At 37.7% G+C, this 21,321-nt stretch overlaps 1 protein-coding gene across 1 annotated transcript in view; it reads left to right on the plus strand.

Annotated features, from left to right (window-relative positions):
- The window catches only part of CNTNAP2 (contactin associated protein 2), a 1,129,462-nt gene that overhangs the window by 958,115 nt on the left and 150,026 nt on the right, over positions 1–21,321 (plus strand). The window contains exon 15 of the mRNA XM_034062602.1: positions 21,041–21,168. Within this exon, the coding sequence (XP_033918493.1) occupies positions 21,041–21,168 (128 nt within the window). The remainder of the gene's footprint in view (positions 1–21,040; positions 21,169–21,321) is intronic.

The raw sequence follows: 21,321 nt of genomic DNA on the forward strand, positions 1-21,321 counted from the left end.
AATATTGTTCACAATTTTTATTGTAGAAGTCAGAAATTGTGTTAGAAATGAAGAAAGGAAATGTAGTTTGAGCTCATAGTGAAGGCAGGAGAATGCTCCCCTGGAGAAGTGGATTCTAACTTTGCCTCTGGAACCACATTCCTCTGTGATGCTTGCCAAGTTTCATAAGCCATTTCTTCACAGTGCAGTCATGAGTTTTATCTTAATTTTCTGGGTACCTAAGTGGAAACCCAGAGGTCCAGTTTGTGGAAACATCAGAAGTTCACAGCTGCAACTGGAATAAGTGATCACTCTATCTAAACCAGAAACTAATTCTTAAGAGAAGCCCATGTTGTTGCTGCAATGTAAATATCAAGTAATCCTTTTTGTCATGATAAAGAAACGGAAACACATGTGGGAAGAGCTTCACCCAGAGCAATCCTACCCAAATGAACCTTAGTCCCAAATTATCCATGATTTATGTCCCAACTCAAAGTTAATTCACAAGTGAATCAGATTGTTAAAAAAAAAGATTACTTTTTCTTGCTAAGAAAGATCATTTATTAAAGATGATGTGGTTGACATTCAAAGATTGTGTTAGCTTTGAGAGAATGCTGATATTAGTAGCAAGAAATTCTCTGGGTTGCTATTAAAGAAAACCTTTAAATGAGTAATTCTAGGTAAAATATAAGGCTTAAAAAAAACCCAAAAAACAACCCAAAACAAACCCAAAATCAAACACTGTCTTATTTGAATAAAAGTATTATTGCCATTTCTACAGTTCCTTAACAAAGGGCTGGCATTGTAGAAAGAGACAAACTGTACCAGTTAAGTAGTAAATGTAATGATCTGCAAAGAAATGTTGATTCTACTCTCCTTTGACCCTAAGGTCAGTTAGACACCCAAGTTGGCCAAAGTTTCTGCACCACAAGCTCCTTCCTTTTTCTTACATAGCAGCCACAGTATATGAGAAGACATAAGATGTGGTGCTTGGATTTACTGGGCATAAGATGCCCGAAAAGTTTCTTATGCCAGAAGTTTCTTATGCCTAAAGCCTTTAGCACTGCATGATGAGGATGCACTTCAGGTTACAAAGAAGGGCATGGGCTTCACTGCTGACTGGTGATGTGACTAGTAATCTTTCAAGAACTATTTGGCAGCCCTAAGGATGATCAGAAGGGGTTAAGGTGAATTTGAATATAAAGAGTGGTTTGGACACTTAGAGGAAATTAGCAGTAAAAACAGAAGGAGGGAGCTTCATTTTCTTGTTTGGACTCTGTTGTCACTGTTTGGAAATCAACATTTCTTTCTCCAGAGACTGCAAAAGTACTTTATTTGTGTGAGGTGTTTGCCAGAACACTGCAGGATACATCACCCCTTCCCAACTTGTCTCCTACAGTGGGGATTTCAGAAGAAAGTTTCAGGTCATGGGAAAAGACAGTTGAACGTGGCTCAGATTGACATGAGTTGTTTGAGTGACAAGAATAGGAATGGATGTTGAAATGCCAGCCTGAGGCTGTGACAATGATAGGTCATTTGTAGCCAGATTTAACAAGATATTAAAGGCTTCTAGAGCTATCGGTAGACTTCAAGGCTTTAGTACGTACTAATGCCCATTGAAATCATTCATACTTCAGTTCCTGACTCCCTTAGCCATGTTTGAAAATCAGTCTGTCCTGTAACTTTTTGCACTCTCAGTAACAGAATTGCTGATGCAGAGAGAACTAGTTACATGACACTTGGCATCTCCTATCCTTCATTAGAAGCTGTTAACAGTGTCATTGGGTATTTTTTTTTGCCATCCAGGCAGTGGCTGGAGTTTCTGCTGAGGTGTTATGTGATAAGAATTGACGAGGTTACATGTTCTCTGCGAAAAACAAAACTGAGAATTTACCCTTGGCTCTACTTGATTACATTTGGATTAAATTGACTTACTATTTGTAGCATTATGTAGAGAAATCTTAAAGAGATAAAAGGGATTAAATGTGATGTGCTTGAAAGAACTTGGACTATAGAAACTGCAGTGAGGAACATGCATGAATATAAGCATCCAACAGATATGAAGAATTTCCAACTTGACCAAACAGATTGACTGCGTACAGAAATCAAGTATCTATATAATGTTGCCATATGTTTAAGCAGTACCTATCAAAACAGACATTTTTGCTAAAATAAGGGGCTATATTTAACATGAAAACCTACTGGTTTATATTACATGAAACCAGAAAAGAAACAAAACCCAGGTAATTATCTGGTAAGATTCATAGTGTCCTACTGTTTTGCCTAGCATCTGCAAAACACAACAAATCTCTATGTCCTAGAAATTGAGGAAATGTTGTAGAATTAGGCTGCACCACTTTGAAAACTCCAGTTGAATGTTTTTGCAGAGCTTAAAGTCCATCTTTGAAATGTAAGTCCTGGAAACCCAATTAATAATTGTGGTTTGTGTTATAACTGTAGGCAGTAATTACATCTGTTCACTCTGTAAAAGCTGAACTATCAAAATGTCTTTTCTAGTTACACTGAAAGAATACACTAGTTTTGTGGGTGAAGGCTGGGAAGCTTAGCAACAACAACAACTTGCATTACTTCATGTGGTTGTTTTTCTTGTGCTTTTACAAATCCAGACAGCTCTTTGCAGGTTTTCAGGGTTACCTTTCAGAGTTCCTCTGTACATTGACATTGGCACCCAGCGTTAAGGTAATTCCAGTCAATCAAAATTTAGCACTATGACAGTAAGCAATGGCACAGAATAAAAATCTGCATGAAAAGGATCACTAAAGACAAAGTCAAGCATTCAAACCTTAGGAAACATAATACAGCTTGTAGTACTTCTTTTCCAGTGATTGACAGATTTGGTCTGAAACTTTTAGCAGCAGGAAAGCAGATAGCCAGAAGCCAGGGAGATCATTTCTACTGGCTATAGTTTGGCCATTAAAATTACTCTAGTAGAGAAAAGGGTCAAGTAACTGGGAATTAATAGGCTGCTGCCTGCACTGCATTTCTCAGCTGTGCTCATCAGCTCTAACTGGTGTGCAATTCTTAAACAGTTTGCAAGGCAAACTCTTACTTGAATTCTGTCCTCTTTTTTTAACCTGGTCTGTATTTTCTTTTATAGAAACTGTATATACCTTGTGTTTCTCCATTATACATCCCTCTTTTCTGCTTCTCACACAAGAGAAGGCTGAATGTTTTGTTAATGATAACAGCAATTTAAGAGTTTAGGAGATGGAAGTGATAATGTGGAGAGATGAGCTCCATCCAGTACTTGGTCATGCTACAGATATGCTAAGCCTTTCGAATTCTCCTTTAATCGTGCCTTAGCAGCGCCGTAGGACTCCAGCTGCAGATCAGGGCTCTATTAGGCTAGGTTGTCTACAAACACAAAAGGACTTTTATTTCCTCAGAGTCCATACCATCATTAAACATGTATGTAAGATGAAGGTGAGTGATGCAAAATTTAATTTGAGGGCATGTGAAAAGCCTAGCATCTCTTGCACTGTAAGTGGTCAGGCTTACTGTGTTTATGTAGACTGAAGGACAATACCTGCAGCCCTGCAGTTACCCCTAATGTTTGTGTTGTATTGGTAATGCATAGCCCACAGCTCTAGTCCAGGATCTGAGCAAACCCAGGATCACCTAGTTTGCTTTTTAGAGATGTTCCACACAAGTACTGACAACAGCCATATGTATGTAGCCTGTGGGACTTGATATATTTGCAGCCTGAACTGATACAGGCTGAGGGCATTAAGAGTTTTGGGATTTAATGAATCATGAAGCTTTCAAACATTACTCCTGTTTTCTGTCTTTTCCCTTCTGTATTATTCACCTTTGGGACTGGATTGCAGCCTTGTTTGTAACAAGCCAATAAAACTTGGTGTTTAGCTATTATCCCACTCATTAGCATTATCTAAAGTGTTTCCCTTTATGCCTGTGCTTTGGTCACTCACATCAGTGATCACGCAGCTGGGGAAACAAGTCTTAGCTTTCTCCAAAACTGAAAACACAAGAAAAAGTGATATGACATGAAATAACTGTTCAGCAGGCTACCTTATCTTCCTTAAAATGGCACCTTCTTACTTGGTGTTATATATCAGTCCTGTGCGCTTATATTTTTGCAGTTACTATGATTTTTCATCCCACAAGCAATGCGAAACTAGCATAGCTAAGAATGAGAAAATGTATCTTCATGCATCTTAAGCAGAGTGCTTTACCTCGCTGCATATGTAAGAACAGTTGAGCTCTAGCAACCTGCTAGGAATGAAGATGATTTCCATTTGACTTCACATTCATTCGTCATTCAGTGCTAGCAAGAATGAATGAACCTAAAGGGAAGAATGATGGCAAGATGTTAGTGGTTGGACTTGATGATCTAGGTGTTTTTCAACCTGGTTGTTTCTGTGATTCTGTTAATCTGTGTTTATTATTTGCTGTGTTAGTCACTGTAAGGCAAAAAGTGTTCATCCTGCTGCCGACCTCACCTCTGAGTGCTGGTATTGAGGTTTTTCTGTGTCCTGGCTGACCTCAGTTCCAGCCAGTTCCATAGCTTTTTAAGTTACAGAATCACTCAACAGCAGCTCTGAAAACATTCTACCAGAACTAGGTATCTCTAACTATTACTCTCAGGGATATTCTTGCTATTGTTAGAAGCACCATTCTAAGAAATTCTTGAGAGGCTGATGAATTATCAGGTGAAAATGCAGATATATGATTTTTTTTTCTACCATACAGATGATTTAAATATAATTCCCAGCTTATTCGTAATCTTTTTGTTATTAAACTTCGTGATTAGTGTAAGTCACAAATCAGGCAACTGAGAACAAAAATGTCTGCTATGTCTTGCCTAGAAACATACGGAATTTTTAGTCTGAATGCAAAGCTTACAGTCTTAACTTTAAAGTCAATGACCTTACTGTTGCAGCTTGTTCAGGTAAGGGCAGAGTACGCTGAGCGCTGTGCTCTGTAGAACTTCAGCTGCCAGTTATTTTCTCCTCCTCCTCCTCCTATTTGTGTGCTAACTTAAAGAGTAATGACTCTGCCCTCAGTGCAGTGCTGTGAAGATGAATTCACCCTAGTGCTGACCAGCCCAATGTATTTCACTCAGTACCTGACACTGAAGAGAATGCTTTGCCTTTCTTCTTAAATTGTTGGACTCCCCTGCCTTTTTTTGTTTCTGAATCAGTGCATTCCAATGTGGAAAACATCTGAAATTTGTGGTAACCTGTGTTATAGGGCAGATGAAGACTGCAGCGCGTGCTTGGCTGTTACTACCATTAGCAGTCACATTTTAGCTGAAACAGTCACAAGGAAGTCCATCAAGGTGAAGGTATTAAGCCTCCAGTGTAAACAAAAGATTATGTGTTTTCACTGTTTGTTCTTGGTGTACCAGCAGTATACACATATATATTTGTGTGTGTGTGTGTATTTATATAAGAATATGTATACCAGTATATATACACACATATGCATATACATATAAATATATCGGTATGTGTAGCTATATATATGTACACATGCGGATATGTGTATACATATGTATACACATACACATATGGAACAGGATGTAATTGGAAGAATTCCTGGAGACAAGAAGAAATTGTATGGGGGGTGAGGAGGAGGAGGGAAGTGGGAGGGACAGGCAAGAGAGAACCTAGAAGCCTTTAAGATACATTTTTCCATCAGGTATCGGACTTGATGGGGAGATTTTCTTCAGAGCCACTTATCAAATACTGTGTCAGTTCATCACTCAGGTAGCTGCACAACATCAGCATTTAGAGGAAGAACCATTTTTTTGTCCTTTTCTCATTTTGCCCAGCAGATTCTTAGCACTGAAAAAGACATGATAAAAAGGACAAAAATGCTACGTGCATAGTGCATTGTTTTATTTTACAGAGGAAGGTTGCTACCACAGTCTATGATAAAACACTCAAAGCAATGCAGTAGCCTCTCATGAAGCCTGCATATTAAGCAATAAAGGCCATGGTTCTAACATCAAAATGAAAAGGAGAAATTGCTTTTAGATTTGGTTCTGTAGTTAAACTTGTAAAAGAAGTTTAAATTCTGTAAAGGGTTCTCACCTCATGGGCCAGGTCAGGTTTTGTCTTAGTTACCATTCATGTCTCCTTCCTTTTGGTTTTGTTGGTTTTGTGGGGTTTTTTTCTGTGTGCTGAATAATCAATGAATGCCCTGAGCTTTTCCAAGTTCCTACATATCTGTAATAAATCATGGGTAGACATTTTGTCACATTCTCAGCACCCCCACCCCATAATTCTCCAGCTATGTTTCTTTCCTCTGCCTTCTGTTCATGTGCAGAATACTATAGTGAAGAAAATTAGTAAATGTAGGAAGTGGAATCCCTGGAGAGCCCTCAAAGTTTGTAAAAGCTGAGTATGCATTGGAGACTTTGTAAATCTCGTCCAAGGTAATTTGTTGCATTTTTAGCTCATGTTGGTTTCAACAGTCTTTAAATTGGCATAAAAATGCTACATGGATTCTTAATGCTGAAAGTGTCTATACTAGCAAGCCTGCTGAGGGGATTTGGGGAGCTGTTTCGTCTCTCCTATTTCAGTAAAGAAGAAATGTTTTACTGGGAATAAATGGTTCTATCTAAACCAGTACCTCAGGATAGCTAGTAATGTGTATTCCCTTTATCACGGATACTCTATTTTGCTTGGCTTTTGCTCAAGTGGAAGTTGTTTGTAAAATTATGTTCAAGCATGTAGATTGAGGGAAACAAATTTTTTCTTGAGTTATGACTTGGGGTTGTTGCTTAAATTTATTATACAATTATATATAAATATATAATACAATTCTACTGTTGCCTTTAGTGAAGTACCTGAATATATATATGTTTATTTATGTAAATCGACAAAGAGAAAGTAGAGCCAAATGAAAGGCAAAAAAAATTAGATTTCCAAGCAAACAGGCAAATATAAAGATAATAAAATCTGCTGACAGTGTTGGAAAATGTGATGAAGAAAAAACCCAGCAAATATAAAAAACTATGATGCAGAAGTTGTAATTGAAAAAGTATAAGTGAATTAGCAGGTTTTATTTATGTCAAACAGGAAAGTTTAAAATGCTATCACTAAACATGTAATCTCATGTCTAAAACCAGTTATTTGCTGGGTATGATATAGAATATCCTGATAACATGTAATGGTCAACAGTTTGACTGTTAACACATTATGTAAAAGAGTATCAATTTAAGTATCCTATGTCAACTTTAAAGTACTTTTCATATTTCCATTCAAATTTCCGTATTTCCTGAAAGGTTTTCTGTATCAGAAAGGTTTCATAAGATCTAGGAATTAAATCCAAACTCCTAATTCACACAGCACACTTACATTTAATACACTTAAAACTGACATTATCTCCTGATGCTATTTTCTTCAGTAGAACAGCCCAGAACAAGAAAATGCTTGATCACTGACATTAAAAGCAGAGAAACTTGAGTTCCTGTAATGACCATGAAAAAAGCCAACAAAATAGATAACATCAACTGATGTAATCCTTTGAATCAAGGTAACAGATAGATGATGGCAAAAACTAACAGCTCAGAAATATCAGTTATTAGCTCTCTTTATTATCCCTTTATTAACTTTTAATACTATCCCTTTATTAACTTTTAATAATATCCTTTTATTAACTTTTAAATTACCATATATGTTGATTGTGAAGCAGAACAGACCTAAAGGATAAACAGGAAATACCACCATCTTCTGTTCTGAAAGCTGGAGAAAAGCAAAACAATGTTTGGAATAAAGATAAACCTTGGCTTGTTTGAGGTGACAACTGAGGAGACTGACCTGGGCAGCAAAAGCTGAAGTTGATTAAATACTTTTGCTAAAGAGAGATCAAGTCAGAGGCTCTCTGAGGGTGGTTAGCTTTCACGCTGTACTCATCTCTACATACACACACTCATCAGATCACAGAGTAATTCAGTCTGGAAGTGGCTTCATGGATTATCTAGTCTGATTTACTGCTCAGGGCCAATGGAATGTCTGAGTTCTGAGCACTCCCAAGGAAGGGCATCCCAAAATCTGGTTTTTGATAAGATCTCTAATGATATAGACTACATGGATTCAGTTGGAAGAAAAACAGCTTTATCCAAATAACAGCATATTCAAAACATTATGAGATTGACTCCATTTCTCATTATTGGCACTAGAAATGCATCATTAGCATAGAGAATGCAATTCACCATGATTGGAGAACTTTATGGAGAGGCAGGCTCCAGGGCTGAAGACCTTGAGGGAGATTTTATCAGCACTGCTGCGTGCTATTGCTTGTTTAGAAAAGGGATCACCAGTAAAACTCCAGAGAATGAAAACTGACATTTCATCATCATTTTGTGTTTCTTGGGGAGCTACATCAATGGGGTTTTTTTGATCTATGATGTCATTTCCATCTCCTCCATCAATCTGGACACTATGTAACTTCAGTCGCTAAAGCAGATACCTTTCTCACCTTTATGCATAAATATCCTCAATTTGTTCTTGCCTAAAAGATCACAAACGTGGTTTGACAGTAGACACTTAGTTGAGAGCCAGCACATATATTTATACTTACTAAGGATTTGTAAGGGTAGTAGAATGATTAGTGATTAGAAGCACTGTCTACTGTCATTCAGGATTTCCTGGAAAACAAGGTGGCTAACTATACTTCAAGTATTCTGAACACACACACACACACACACACAAAAAACATAAATAATGCATAATAGAACTGCCAGAATGCATACTGACTTGTATTTTAAAAGCAGCTCTCTAGAAGAGACCTGATCTCACGCAAATACAAGTTTCATGGAGGTACTAGACTATTTAATCTTCTATTTGTTAAACCTTTCTAACACAAAAGAGAAATGGGGAAAGGGAGTCAGTTGCAAATCTTGTCACAGCATAAAGCAAATGATGAAAACTGGAGACTGCCCCGTAAACACAGTGGGAAAGTATTTGGAATTCGCATTACATGTATGTTTTCTTTCTGGGGGAGAAACTAAAGCAAAAACAAGAAAAAAAAGCTTATTTTTGAGATCTCAAGGGTATTTTTTGAATAGACTCAGTTGGCCACTTCCTGCTTCCTCCTGTTGTTGATCTGAAATGAGCATTATCGCATCATTCAAGAAACATAAAGATTATTATTTCTGGTAACATTAATTTTGGGGTTTTTTTTTACAGGTTTCTTTAATGACTATTGAAAGTTCAGCTAAGTAGTTATTCAGCTGTTCCAGAGTTAGGCAAATCAGTTGATCTTTTAAACATATCCCTATTTCACTTTCTTAACTTTCTTAAAGACTTTCTAGTGATTTGCTTCTGATTTTTATAACACCTCATGATTCTGATACTTCAGTTTCTGCTTCTAACATATTAATGCTTGCAAATGACAACCTTGTATAAATCCTCAAAGGCTCAGTATAAACTCATAGAATCATAGAACACCAGGTTGGAAAGGGACCTCAAGGATCATCTGATTCATCCTTACTAGGCAGATGTCCCACCACACTGTCCAGCCAAATCTTAAGTGTCCAGTGTTGGACAGAATGATAGAGCTGAGGTGAATATGTGACAAAAGTGTCCCTGCTCCCCTGCTTGTCCTGAGTAGCACCTCTTATTGCCACCATCCACAGCAGGGTGATGGAGCAGGCAGACTGTTTTTCTGAGCCTACAGGATATTTCTTCTATTGTTATGCTTTTCAGAAGGTATTTTCTAAGGCTTATTTGCTCAGCCATGCATCTTGTCCATGGAGCCAGTCTTTGTATGGTATTATGGGCACAAATAGTTGGGGTTAGCAGCAACTTATTTGTCTTTCCATTGTCTTTTGTTTCCCATGTGCTAAAATGTATAGTATCATTTTCTCTAAAAATACATTGAGGTTAACATGAATGAGGAAGAAGTATTTATGCTAGCACCCATAAGAGCTGCTGTGAAGAGAATTACCTTCCTTCCCCCAGATAAAACCAGTACATATGTGATCAGATCTTGCAGAAGACTGGGTGATAAGGCTGCCTGAAATAGCAGGGAGCTGTCCTCAGTGACTTCAGCCTCTCGTGCACTGGATCTGTAGTCTTTGCTTGCAGGTAGAAGTGATAGTCTTCTTGGTATGCCTACAACTATTAGGCAACTTTTATCTCATAGATCTGTTTTAAGGCAAGAAACATCTGCACTAAACTACATCTAAGCCATCGGAAAATACATCGACATTTGGCAAATTAACATACTTGTTCCATTAAAATGCAGCACAACGTTCTCAAGGCTCTCAGTGCACCAGCTGCAAATACTTTGGGCCTTCGGACCCACAGTACTACATTTCAATTTCTGTCTTCATCTAATGCTGATAAAAATGCTGCAGCCTGGAAGATCAGAGAAGCACAACCCAGTTGCTTCAGGGTGACTGTCTGCATACGGTCTACCCAGGATTGCTTGGAGTCCTGAAAAGCACCATTCTTACGGATAAAGAGGGGGTCTTAGAACTTATTATTCACTCCATCATCTGCCTCCTTTGGCCATAACCATATTGGCACAGATTCTTAGAAGCCCATGCCCCAGAGCTGTTTCAGTTGACACAGTCAGGGCTGTAACAGCTCACTATGGAGCTAAAAGTGTTAGAGGGGTTCATCAAGTATTATGCCAGGAACAGACAGGCTCAGCTCAAAGGGAATTGCCTTAGGAAATGAGCAGTGGGTTCTGCTAAGTTTGCTTTGGTCTTTCATTGTAGAGAAAGTGGTGATGTGTAATATAAAGAGAGCTGAGCTCAAAGGCTAACAAGAAGGATAATGGAAATCCATCAGAGCAATAAAGTGGAGCAATCTGGCTAATGAATAGGTCACTAATCCTGTGTAAGTGTGGTCAACAAAATCCTAAATACTTGACATGCTGCATTTTGCAGTCAGTACAGCAAAACAGATTTTTCTAAACAAGAGCATGTACATTTGGCCTAATACTTAGCAATAAGTATAGCGTGCCGTAACTTCCGTGTACCTCAAGTTCTAATCCTGATCACTCAGTTGTCTCGTAGTATTGTAAGAGAATCCCTACCAGCCCCACAGAACACAGCTGCATCTGGAGGTGGCACAGTTGTACACTATGTGAGAGTACAATAAACCTCACTAAGCACCTTCTTTAGTATCCTTTCTATGTCCTCTGTTAGTGTAATGCATGTGTGGTTACACACACACAGACAAGAGGTGAGGGTATCATAAAAATATTTGAAAAGCCATAAAGAGATTAACCTATAGATAAAAGTTGCATATCATTGCAGAACAAGGTCATCTGTCTCTTTAGAGAAAGCACTGAAAGAGAAACCTAATTGAAATTAATTCTGAGAGATGTATGTGCATGTTTACAAGCGAGGGAGGTGGCAAGTATCCATGTTTGGTTGTGCTTTATTGCAAAGTGTTTCCATAATGAAAAAAGACATTTCTAATTACTTCTATGCTGCAACATTGCTTTAAATGTGCTTGAATAACTTGGAGCATTCATTTTCAGATAATTATTTCTGATGAGTGGTGGTACCCATTTGTAGTGAGATATTTAATTCTTTTTTAACTAGAGAACTTTCAGGATAATGGACCTCACTTTCCTTCCTCAGTAGATGTAGCAACATCATGCATTATGTTTATGGCACAATTTGCAGATAATAGTTTACAGTGTTTTGTGGGGTTTGGGTTTTGGTTCTTGGTTTTTAGCAATGGCTGTTACAAATTTCTTCTTCCATTTGGCTTTGTTATGGCTTGATGTTTGAAATTGTGTTTCTTCCCCATCTCCTCACCAGTTCCAGGATAAATTAAGAGGTCTCTAACTTTCGTAGGTCAAACAAAACAAATGATGATGACATCAAAAAAGCACAAACCTGATGGCTTCACTACATAGAGAGATAGTTTTCAGCAGTTAAGAAAAAGCAGAGTTTGTTTCGAGACCACTTTGACTAATAATTTTACAGTTAGAAACAGTTTTTCTATTTATCAGGTAAGCAGAAAGAAAAGCAAGTGTAGGATCACTGATTCGAACTCTGGCCAGCAGTAGGTTAAGAAATCCTCTTACTGAGCAAGGATCTATAGATGTACAAACTGTATGTTACACAATAAAGATTAAATAACACTGGTGATCTACTGGGATAAATGCCTCTTTGTGAGAGCATCACTGTTGTGGGTTTGCCTTCCTCCACACAACCGCAGAAATAAAATGGGAAGAAATCTTCTGGGGCTGAGACTGGAAACAAAGTTAAATACAATGCGATAGTTACCTCTAAGGGCTGAAGGAAAATTGAGGTCTTCTGAGGGGAGACAATCATGTCTCATTCCATAAATACACAGTATTTCAAGAAAGAGAACTAATTATAGATACAGGAAGTAAGATGTGGTTAAAGTTTGAGTTCAGTCAGTACCAGAAACCTATTGAAAAAGAGGCTCAAATACCAAAGTTGTCTTGAAAATCAATACAGACTTGTTTGGGGCCTTTACAGAAAGGAAATAAACAGCTCAATAGTAATTTCTCTAGGAATCCTACTTTTAATAGTATATGACATTACTTGTTTTCCCATCTTTTGTCTTTTTATTGGCTACATGGTTGATTATTGAGAAAAAGGATGCTGGTATGCTTATTTTCCATATGATAGCTAGCAAGGAATGTAATTTTTCTGTGTCTTCCAAAATATCACATAGATACAGAAGTAGGATAAGTGTAATTTTTTACGCAGAGCAGAATCCAACACTGTGGAATACAATATTTTTTATGTCAGACAGCTTTATGCTTACTAATAACCTCTATTTTACAGAAGCCCAAACGTAAGGCTAAAAGGGCTCAGATATCATCTGTATTAAGCATAAACAAGCAAAATGAAAGAGGAGTTTGGCATAAAAAGGCATAAAGAAGGATAACCATGAAAAATGTTTACCAGGAGATGTAAATCTGGGAGACAGGATCGGATCTACTTAGGGAGTCATTGAATTCTAGAATCATTTAGGTTGGAAAAGACCTGTAAGATCATGAAGTCCAACCCTTAACCTAGCACTGCCAAATCCACCACTAAACCATGGCTATAAGCACCATATCTACATGTCTTTTAAACTCCTCCAGGGATGGTGACTTCCCTGGGAAGGCTGTTCCAATGCCTGACAATCCTTGTGGTAAATAAATTTTTCCTAATATCCAGTCCAAACCTCTCCTGGGGCAACTTGATGTCATTTCCTCTTGTCCTGTTGCCTGTTAGCTGGGAGAAGAGACCAACAACCCACCTTGCTGCATGCTCTTTTCAGGCAGTTGTAAAGAGCCATAAGGTTTCCTCAGAACCTCCTTTTCCCCAGACTATACCCCACCTCTTCCCACGTCCCTCCAACATTCCTCATCACACTTGTGCTCCAAGCCCTTCACCAGCTCCATTGCCCTTCTCTGGGCATGCTTATCATACATATGATTTTGTAAGGTTTCCTAATCAAGCAGTGTTCCAAGGTTTGATCAACCTAGATTTTTTTCCCCAAAGTATTTGGTGTCACAGCTATACAAGCAGCTGAAAAGTTGGGCTAAATCACAGCACCCTTATGTTCCCAATGGTGCTTTTGTGTGTAGATTGCTTTCAGTATTGTATGTGGTATACCCATGGATGTGATGTAAGGATGAAACCTACAGGAAGTGCCAGTGGAAGGGTAGAAGCAATGGTAGCTGTTTATATAGTTGGGTTTCACTGAGATTTTCTAGGTGCAGGAAGTCCTGTACTTCATTAAGTTTTCTGGACCAAATTCAACACTAAGTTATGCACTTTAGTACCTTATTGAACTCAACTGGCATATAGGGGCTGAAGTCAGCATTAACTATAGCTATCTGTTATTTTGTCATGCCATACTCAGTTATTTTTATTTAGCTCTTTCAGTCATATGAAATAAAACTGTCAAAGTTGTCAAGAACTCCAAGAAATGAAGTCTCTGAGCTGCTGCTCTGAGATTTTTAATATTTCTTCCAATACAGATCTTTGTTCCTTAAAAATCCTGCCAGAAGGACATTGCTGTGCTAGTTAGGTAGGCCATGGTCCAAAGGCTTGTGGATAGCTAGAATGAACTCTTTATTAGTTAGATAGTCTAATAATAAATGAACTATCTATCTATAGATATAGATCTATATATAGATATCTATCTATATCTTTACAATTAGACTAGAATTCATCATTTATCTGCAGAGATCTTGGAATAGGATATTCAATAGCATAGATATGAAAAATGCACATTCCATTAGGTAACTACTTCTAAGTGTGCACACAGAAAATGTTACCATTGCTGTAGTGCATTCAGATGTACCAAAATGGAAAGAAAAATGTTTGGGGTTTTAAATCAGAGAATTTTGGAAGCAACTGGCAGTATTCAGTACAGTCCTTTGGGATTTTCTTCCCTTGGAGCTGAAGTAGCCTGTGATTTCATGGGAAGTTCCAGTATGTGTGAATGGCTCATGGAAGGAATACAGGTTTCTCTTTGTCAAGGTGATTATGAAGAAAAGTGTTTAACTTTTGGGGCCATGTTGCATAGCTGAATGGATCATTTAGTTTATTGTCCTTCGTTTGATTACACCTGTTGAGAACAGAGTTTTCTCATGTTTCTGTCATAAAACAAAGCATTTTAAACTTTCTAAGGTTGACTAGAAAACTTTGTAGGCATTGGGAATTGTAGGTTATTTTCAAGTTTCCTTTATTAACTGTTTTTCAAAATGTCTTTTGAATTTTGGCATATTTTGAGATTAAAGAATCATACTGGTTTGAAAATGCCAAATGAAATTTTAACTAACTTTTTAAAGATGTTTCTTTGAGATATTTGTCCCTTTCAATGCCAATTTTTCTTGGCAGATTCCTGTAGCATCCCATTTCAGATGTAGGTCCACAGGAGAACTTTCTTGTCTTTGCTTCATCTGAATCCAAAGTAGTCTTATCTCCATAATCACCCAAAGAGGAAGGGACATCTCAGTGCAAGATACAGCATTACTCCCAAAGGAAATGCCATGTATATTTCCTGTCCTACTTAAAAAAATCTGAAACTGAGACAGAGAAGTGATTTAATTGATAGAGGCAAATATCTTGTTGATTTTTGTTATTTCTATACCAAAACATTTAAAGAATGGAATCTAGGAATCCTGCTATGCTGTAACTGATCTCTACCTTCTCCTGTGGTTATTCAGTTTTTCACAGACTAAGTCAAGAAGTCTTTTCAGGCAAGAGCTCTTTAAGAGCTGCGTAAACTATCTTGATCTCCAGCCTGAGGGATTATTTAAATGAGATCCATTTCTCACCCATTTCTCAGTGTATCTCTATCACACAAGGCATCAGGAAGTGCTGTGGTAGCAGTGGTGTATCTTCTGGACTTCAAGGTTCTTTCAGAGTTGCCAGAGGTTTCAGTGTCTCATCTCTTGCCAAGCAGGGAAAAAGGAAGAAATGGAGCAGGTTCCTGTCAACTTCTTAGCTCAGAAACTCTTGCCAAACTGCTTGCCTAAATTCCATAGTGATACAGTTTCAACATCAGGCATATTAAATTATTCAGCTAAATCCCACATGCCTGGTCCTACTGAAGAGTGATTCTTAGACAATCTGCCTTTGGAAGATTCATGGTATTCTAAGTCTTTTGGAGGAAAAAAAAAATCAAGGTTTTATTAACTTCCTTTAAAAGCAGGTATTTTATTAGCAAGTTTTTGATTTGTATAATGTATACCTTGCAAAGTATTAATTTTCACATTACTATTAAAGCATATAATCCTCAAAAGGATGTTTATGATTATTCAAATTAATCTGTATTTAATTAAGAGGGTTGGTGTTATAGGATTGTAAGATTTGAGGTGTCCAAAGGAACAAACTTTTTTCCTCTTTTAATTCCAAGGTTTTTTCATCTTTAAGGTCAGGGGATGGATAGAGTGTGTGAAGTGAAAAAGAAGATCTAAGTCTCAATCCTAGGAAAAATGTGTGAATTAAACCTGTCTTTGCATGGCTAATATAAGATGATTTCTTCTTCAAAGAAGGTTTGAAGTTTCTTAAATTAACCTGACTAAACTCACATTGCATTATTTCTTTCGTATAGTTCATTGTCATTGAGGGTATATTAAATTTGTTCATCATTCTTCTTGTGGGACTAGTTATGAATATTATGGCTGTATAGTAAATTAATCTAAAATAATTTAATCAATCTTTATAATTTCTAAACAAGAATTACTTATGCCTGCTACACCATCAGCCTCATGGGTTTGACAGAATTAGTCTTTACTAATAGAAGGCAAAGCATGGACATGTGTATGTTAGTAATTTGGATGCTGGGATCACACAGTCTTTCATTGTATCATTTAGATGGAGGTGAGGAGAAGGTGAGCTCTTCCTGAGAGCTCTCAAAAACAAACATCCAGACTGCTTCCCTTTTTTACTTCATCATTTTCCACTGAAACAAACCTCTTACAAACCCTTGTTTGCACCACACAGCTAGCAGTTGTATCTGCATGTAGGTTGTGATTACCCAAGCAAAATACCAGTTACAGCATAAACAAGTTCATGTTACTAAAGGTTGGTATTCTTTCCTGTTTGTGTGCTAGATAAGCAGCTCCACTGCCTAAAGATCAGTTTTAATTTTAAGAGTTCAAACCTCTTTTGCTGTTACGAATACGAGAACAATGTACTTTGTAGGACTGCAGCCTGTCTAACGCCAGTGTGGGGAAAAAAAGTTGAATAATGATTCTCTGACTATACTATTCCATAATACCCCTTGGCAGCCACAGTAAGGGAGAGTCATTAGCTCCAGTTTAATGTTTAAGGGTGGTATCTCAGGTGGGAAAGGGACCTGTAAAGAATCCCAGAGAACAGCAAATTGAAGTAGAAAAAGAATTTTTCATCTTGGATTATTTTGTTGGCAGTTTATAATTCCTTAGAAGCGCAGAGCTGTGGGAAGAGGGTGAATCTAAAAGTACGACTTTTATGCTGCATGGTATGTACAATACAGAAAGTTAACTTTCATCAAATCCTTTCAAAAGTTAGCTAGTTCTGCTTTAATCCTAGCTTTTGTTTGCCCTTGTTTTAATCCTGTTAATTAGAACTTGCATATTTCCAAGTAACTAACTTCCAGATTATTAAGGCTGCTGCCAAAATAGCATTGTTCATTAAATTTCTCTGTATTACCAGCTCTTCTTAGCAGTTCAAATATAAATAAAATTCTTGCCAGATATTTCTGGAAGAGAGAAAATGCTAATGCTTGGTACACCAATCCCCTTCACAGTGTTTTTTACAGTCATATGCAGATACTAGCTGGATTAAACTGCTTTATACCTCTCAGATAGATCATGGAAATTCAGGGATTACAGTAAAGGTGCTTGCATACTAAAAATCTGTGTCTTCAGAGAGGGGTCAATTGAATACTTTTGAAACAGGGAACATGTGGGAGTTTTTATTCTTTAGACCACAGCTAACCATAGAATGGTTTGGGTTGGAAAGGACCTTAAGATCATCCAGTTCCAACCCCCTGCCATGGGCAAGGACACCTCATACTAGACTGTCACCCAAGGCTCTGTCCAACCTGGCCTTGAACACTGCCAGGGATGGAGCATTCACCACTTCTCTGGGCAACCTGTGCCAATGCCTCACCACCCTCACAGGGAAGAACTTCTGCCTTAGATCTAACCTGAACTTCCCCTGTTGAAGTTTAATCCCATCACCTGTCCTATCACTATAGTCTCTGATGCTAAATAATATGTGTTTAACACAGCAGTTTCAATCCAGTAGGTTTTTCATTTGTATTATCAAAAGAATTCCTGTTCCTCAGCTCATGTAAGCATATCTTTTAAAATTAACTCCATTCCTACCTGTAGGACGTTCTTTATTTTTTTCCCTATAGGACTGGACTGATAATTAAGTAATGTCTAAAGAAACTGGAGAAAATAAATCAATCCAGTAACATAAGTCTGGTTGCATTAAATCATCATATAAGCAAATTAATAGCAATACAGAATCTTATCATTACTTTGAATATCTCATTTGTTGATATATGCATACTACAGAATGCTTATAAAGAGTAAGTAGATGATCATAATCAAAACATTGATAAATCTTACACTAATATCTGCTGCTTTCATTCAAAGGCACCCTGAAGCACTTTGCAGACTGTTATATGTAGGCAAAGAAATTAGAAATAGAAAATTACACTGAGATTTCATCAATATCTCCTGGTAATAATTACAGGATTTGATCAGATTCATTCGTCTCCCATTTGGTTACTAATAGGAATATGACAGACTCTGAATTCAATCTTTATTCTCTTAAGGGGATTTTCTTTGGTGAGGGAAAACTTCAGAGATTTTCTCCACCCTCTTAATGTGCAAAGTCTTTAAATACTGGCAGGAATATTATCACTTGCAGGAATTGAGTGCTCCAGCTGTGATTATTTCTAAGTGTGTAGTACAAAGTTAAGCATTATATTCAGTCTTCGGTTTATAACTCGTTTGACTTTGTCAGTGCTTATTGCTATGTCCAGAGGAGCTACGAGTACCTTAGAAAAGCATACCAGAACCACTCAGTGTCTTGAGTGTATTTGTCTTTTTGGTGCACGTGTTTACCAAAAACTATCATTATCCCTTTTTTCTTAAGAGCAAACAAACTATGAAGGACCTGCTGAAGAAAGGACAACTCCCTTTCCCTAACTCTTTGTCCAGTACTCTCAGCCCTCAAGAGCTTCTGTGCAGCTGAGAATGATGATGAGACAAGTAAGCAGTTATCAGAAAATAAGGCTATTTCTGAATAGAACTCTTAACATTTAGTTTTATTGTCATGGCAACAGCCTTTAAGTGACCATATCACTAAATGCATAAGTGAGATATTAAAATTAGTAGAAACATGGTCAGTAAAGAGGAAGAAAGTGTTACTGTTCCCTTTTTATTTCCTTCAAAGGAGGTGAAAGCTATTGGTGACAGGAAGAGGGCAGCCCTTTGACATCCTTATTTGGAACTGAAATATTAGCCCTTTTTGTGAGAGGTGAAGGGAAGAAGAGAAATGCCAATAGTTTTCTTTTTAATGTTCTTTGAAGAATTCTTTCTTTTAAACAGGCACGTCCATCTTTAAAGCATTCTTTGGAAGAGTAACAATCAGCATAGAAAGCTAGTCTCAGAGGAAAATCCCAGAAAGAGTAAAGAAATGACCTACGTTTATCCTCTGTTAGGAGGGAGTGGGTCCCATGGATATAGGTCTTTAGCAGCGATAGAAGATTAGGTCTATATACATGGCTTTGTATTCACTCTTTCCTTCCTTAAACAGAAAGCCCTTTAATATTCCTTTTTGTGTATCACCTGTCTCCAAATTAATGAATACAGTACCTTTGTAAAGGGCATTGCAATCTGTGGATGAAAAGCAGTATGCTACAACCTAGCACAATCTACAAAAGCAGCCTGTGAGGGTTATTCCTCTCCAGTTTAATTCCTTCCTAGCATTCCCCTGGAGCAGCCTCACCAACCCAGCACCTGGTATAGCTGTGTCCAACCAGAGAGGGTTAATGATCTCAGCAGTACAAAGAGCCTATGGAGAAAGGCAAGTGCTCTGAAGAGGAAGAACATGCAGATTCAGGAAAACAGTCATCTCCTATTTGAAAAACTCTAGTAATTAAATCTCTAATGACTCTCTTCATCACAGAGAGCAGACAAGAGTTCCAATGATCTGTGATGGTTGTTTTCTTAATTACTTTAGTTGTGCTGCTTTTAAAAAGAATGTTTTGCCAACAGTCTCTTCAGAAGGACCCACTAAGGATGATGACTGGGGACACTACTGGAAAATACTACTGTGCTACTGGAAAACTCCAAGCATTATCACACATTATGCAGATCTCTGCTGTGCTTCCCAGTTAGTTATTAACAATATGAGTCAGGTCATGGAACCATCCAAACTAGAGATGAAAAAGACTTTCAGTTTCCTGAAATCCTTATGAGTTCCCAGTTACAGTCATATTGTGCTCTTCAGTAACTTTTCCAGATCCTAAATTAATTCTTCATCCTATGATATTTTTGAAGAAATAAATTAATTTTAAGATCAAGAAGTTGCTTACTTTAGATACTCAGTTGCATGCCAAGGTACAGCTAAAAAGAAAGAGGCAAAGAAGATGGTTTAATTTTGCTTACCCTTACTTTTGTGTCAAAAAGCATATTCCTAACACTGTATGTAGTGTGTTTTTTCCTGTGTGGATGTTTGTGGCCTTCCATGTGTTTATGTGAAAAAAGAGCCAACCAAACAATAAGAAAACAAAAAATAAACAGAAATGTGCTTTAGAGATAAAGTATTTGTTATATTTTGGTTTATTTTACTTGCTGTTTGGAAGAAACAGCACTCCACATGCCAGATGCATTCAGCTTCTGAAATGATAAAGGATATGTGTTGTAACTGTGCTTAGTGATTTGACCTAGGCATGAAAAAGGCACCAGGTTACTGCATTTCATTGCAGGTGAAATGAGGAGCTTTTAGACATGACTATAATTTGAATTTTAGGGATCTTGCTAACTTAAATGGGGTTTGTACTCTATACTCGTGGTTAGATTCACAAGTTTAGAGCTTTTGGACTTAGTCATTTAGTATTAGAAATGACAGGACTATGACAGGCCTTCCAGATAATTAGTTTATTATTTCCCTCTTTTAATACTAAAAATGTTAAATATGAAAGAAGCACTTGGTATGCAGAGGTATAATAACTGACAGCAATTAGAGCAATAAAGATGCACTTCTAGGAAGCATTGGGGTATCTTTCCCTCTCAGAAGACATCAGTAAGATCTACAGCAAGTTATTAGCTACTGGCATGGAGCTGGTCAGTCAGGAAAGCAGGGAGACCCACAAGCCCAGCTGAGTCCAGGACTGGCCATGCTACTCAGCCTGTGTTCCTGGGTGACAGTAGCTGCTATCCATTTGTTTCCCAGTAAACAGACAGCATTATTGCTCAAACTGATGTTTGAGACAGGTAACACTGTACTGGTGTAATTGCTGCATACCTGTTCTCTGGGTGCTTAGTTGAAAATAATTTCCTTGAACATTATTATTGTTCAATGAACTATTTCACAGTTGCTTTCTTTTTCTCTGTCATTCAGGAGAAAAGACACTGGGATGTTGTCATACAAAGAGCACCTACCAGTGAGTCAGATAGTGGTTGGAGACATTGACCGGCCTGGGTCTGAAGCCAAGATATCGGTGGGTCCTGTGCGTTGTCAAGGAGATCGTAAGTTGGCTGGTTTTCATTCACTTACTCCTGCCTAGAAAGCAAACTAAATTGTAAATTGGTGACATTTTAGAGACCCCATGCGAATTCAGAGAAGTGGCTGTCCCTCAAGAGACTTTATTCTGTGAAAGCATAATGTGGTTTGAGAAATGT

The sequence above is a fragment of the Melopsittacus undulatus genome, chromosome 1 (genome assembly GCF_012275295.1).
Source record: "Melopsittacus undulatus isolate bMelUnd1 chromosome 1, bMelUnd1.mat.Z, whole genome shotgun sequence".
Classification (NCBI taxonomy): Eukaryota; Metazoa; Chordata; class Aves; order Psittaciformes; family Psittaculidae; genus Melopsittacus; species Melopsittacus undulatus.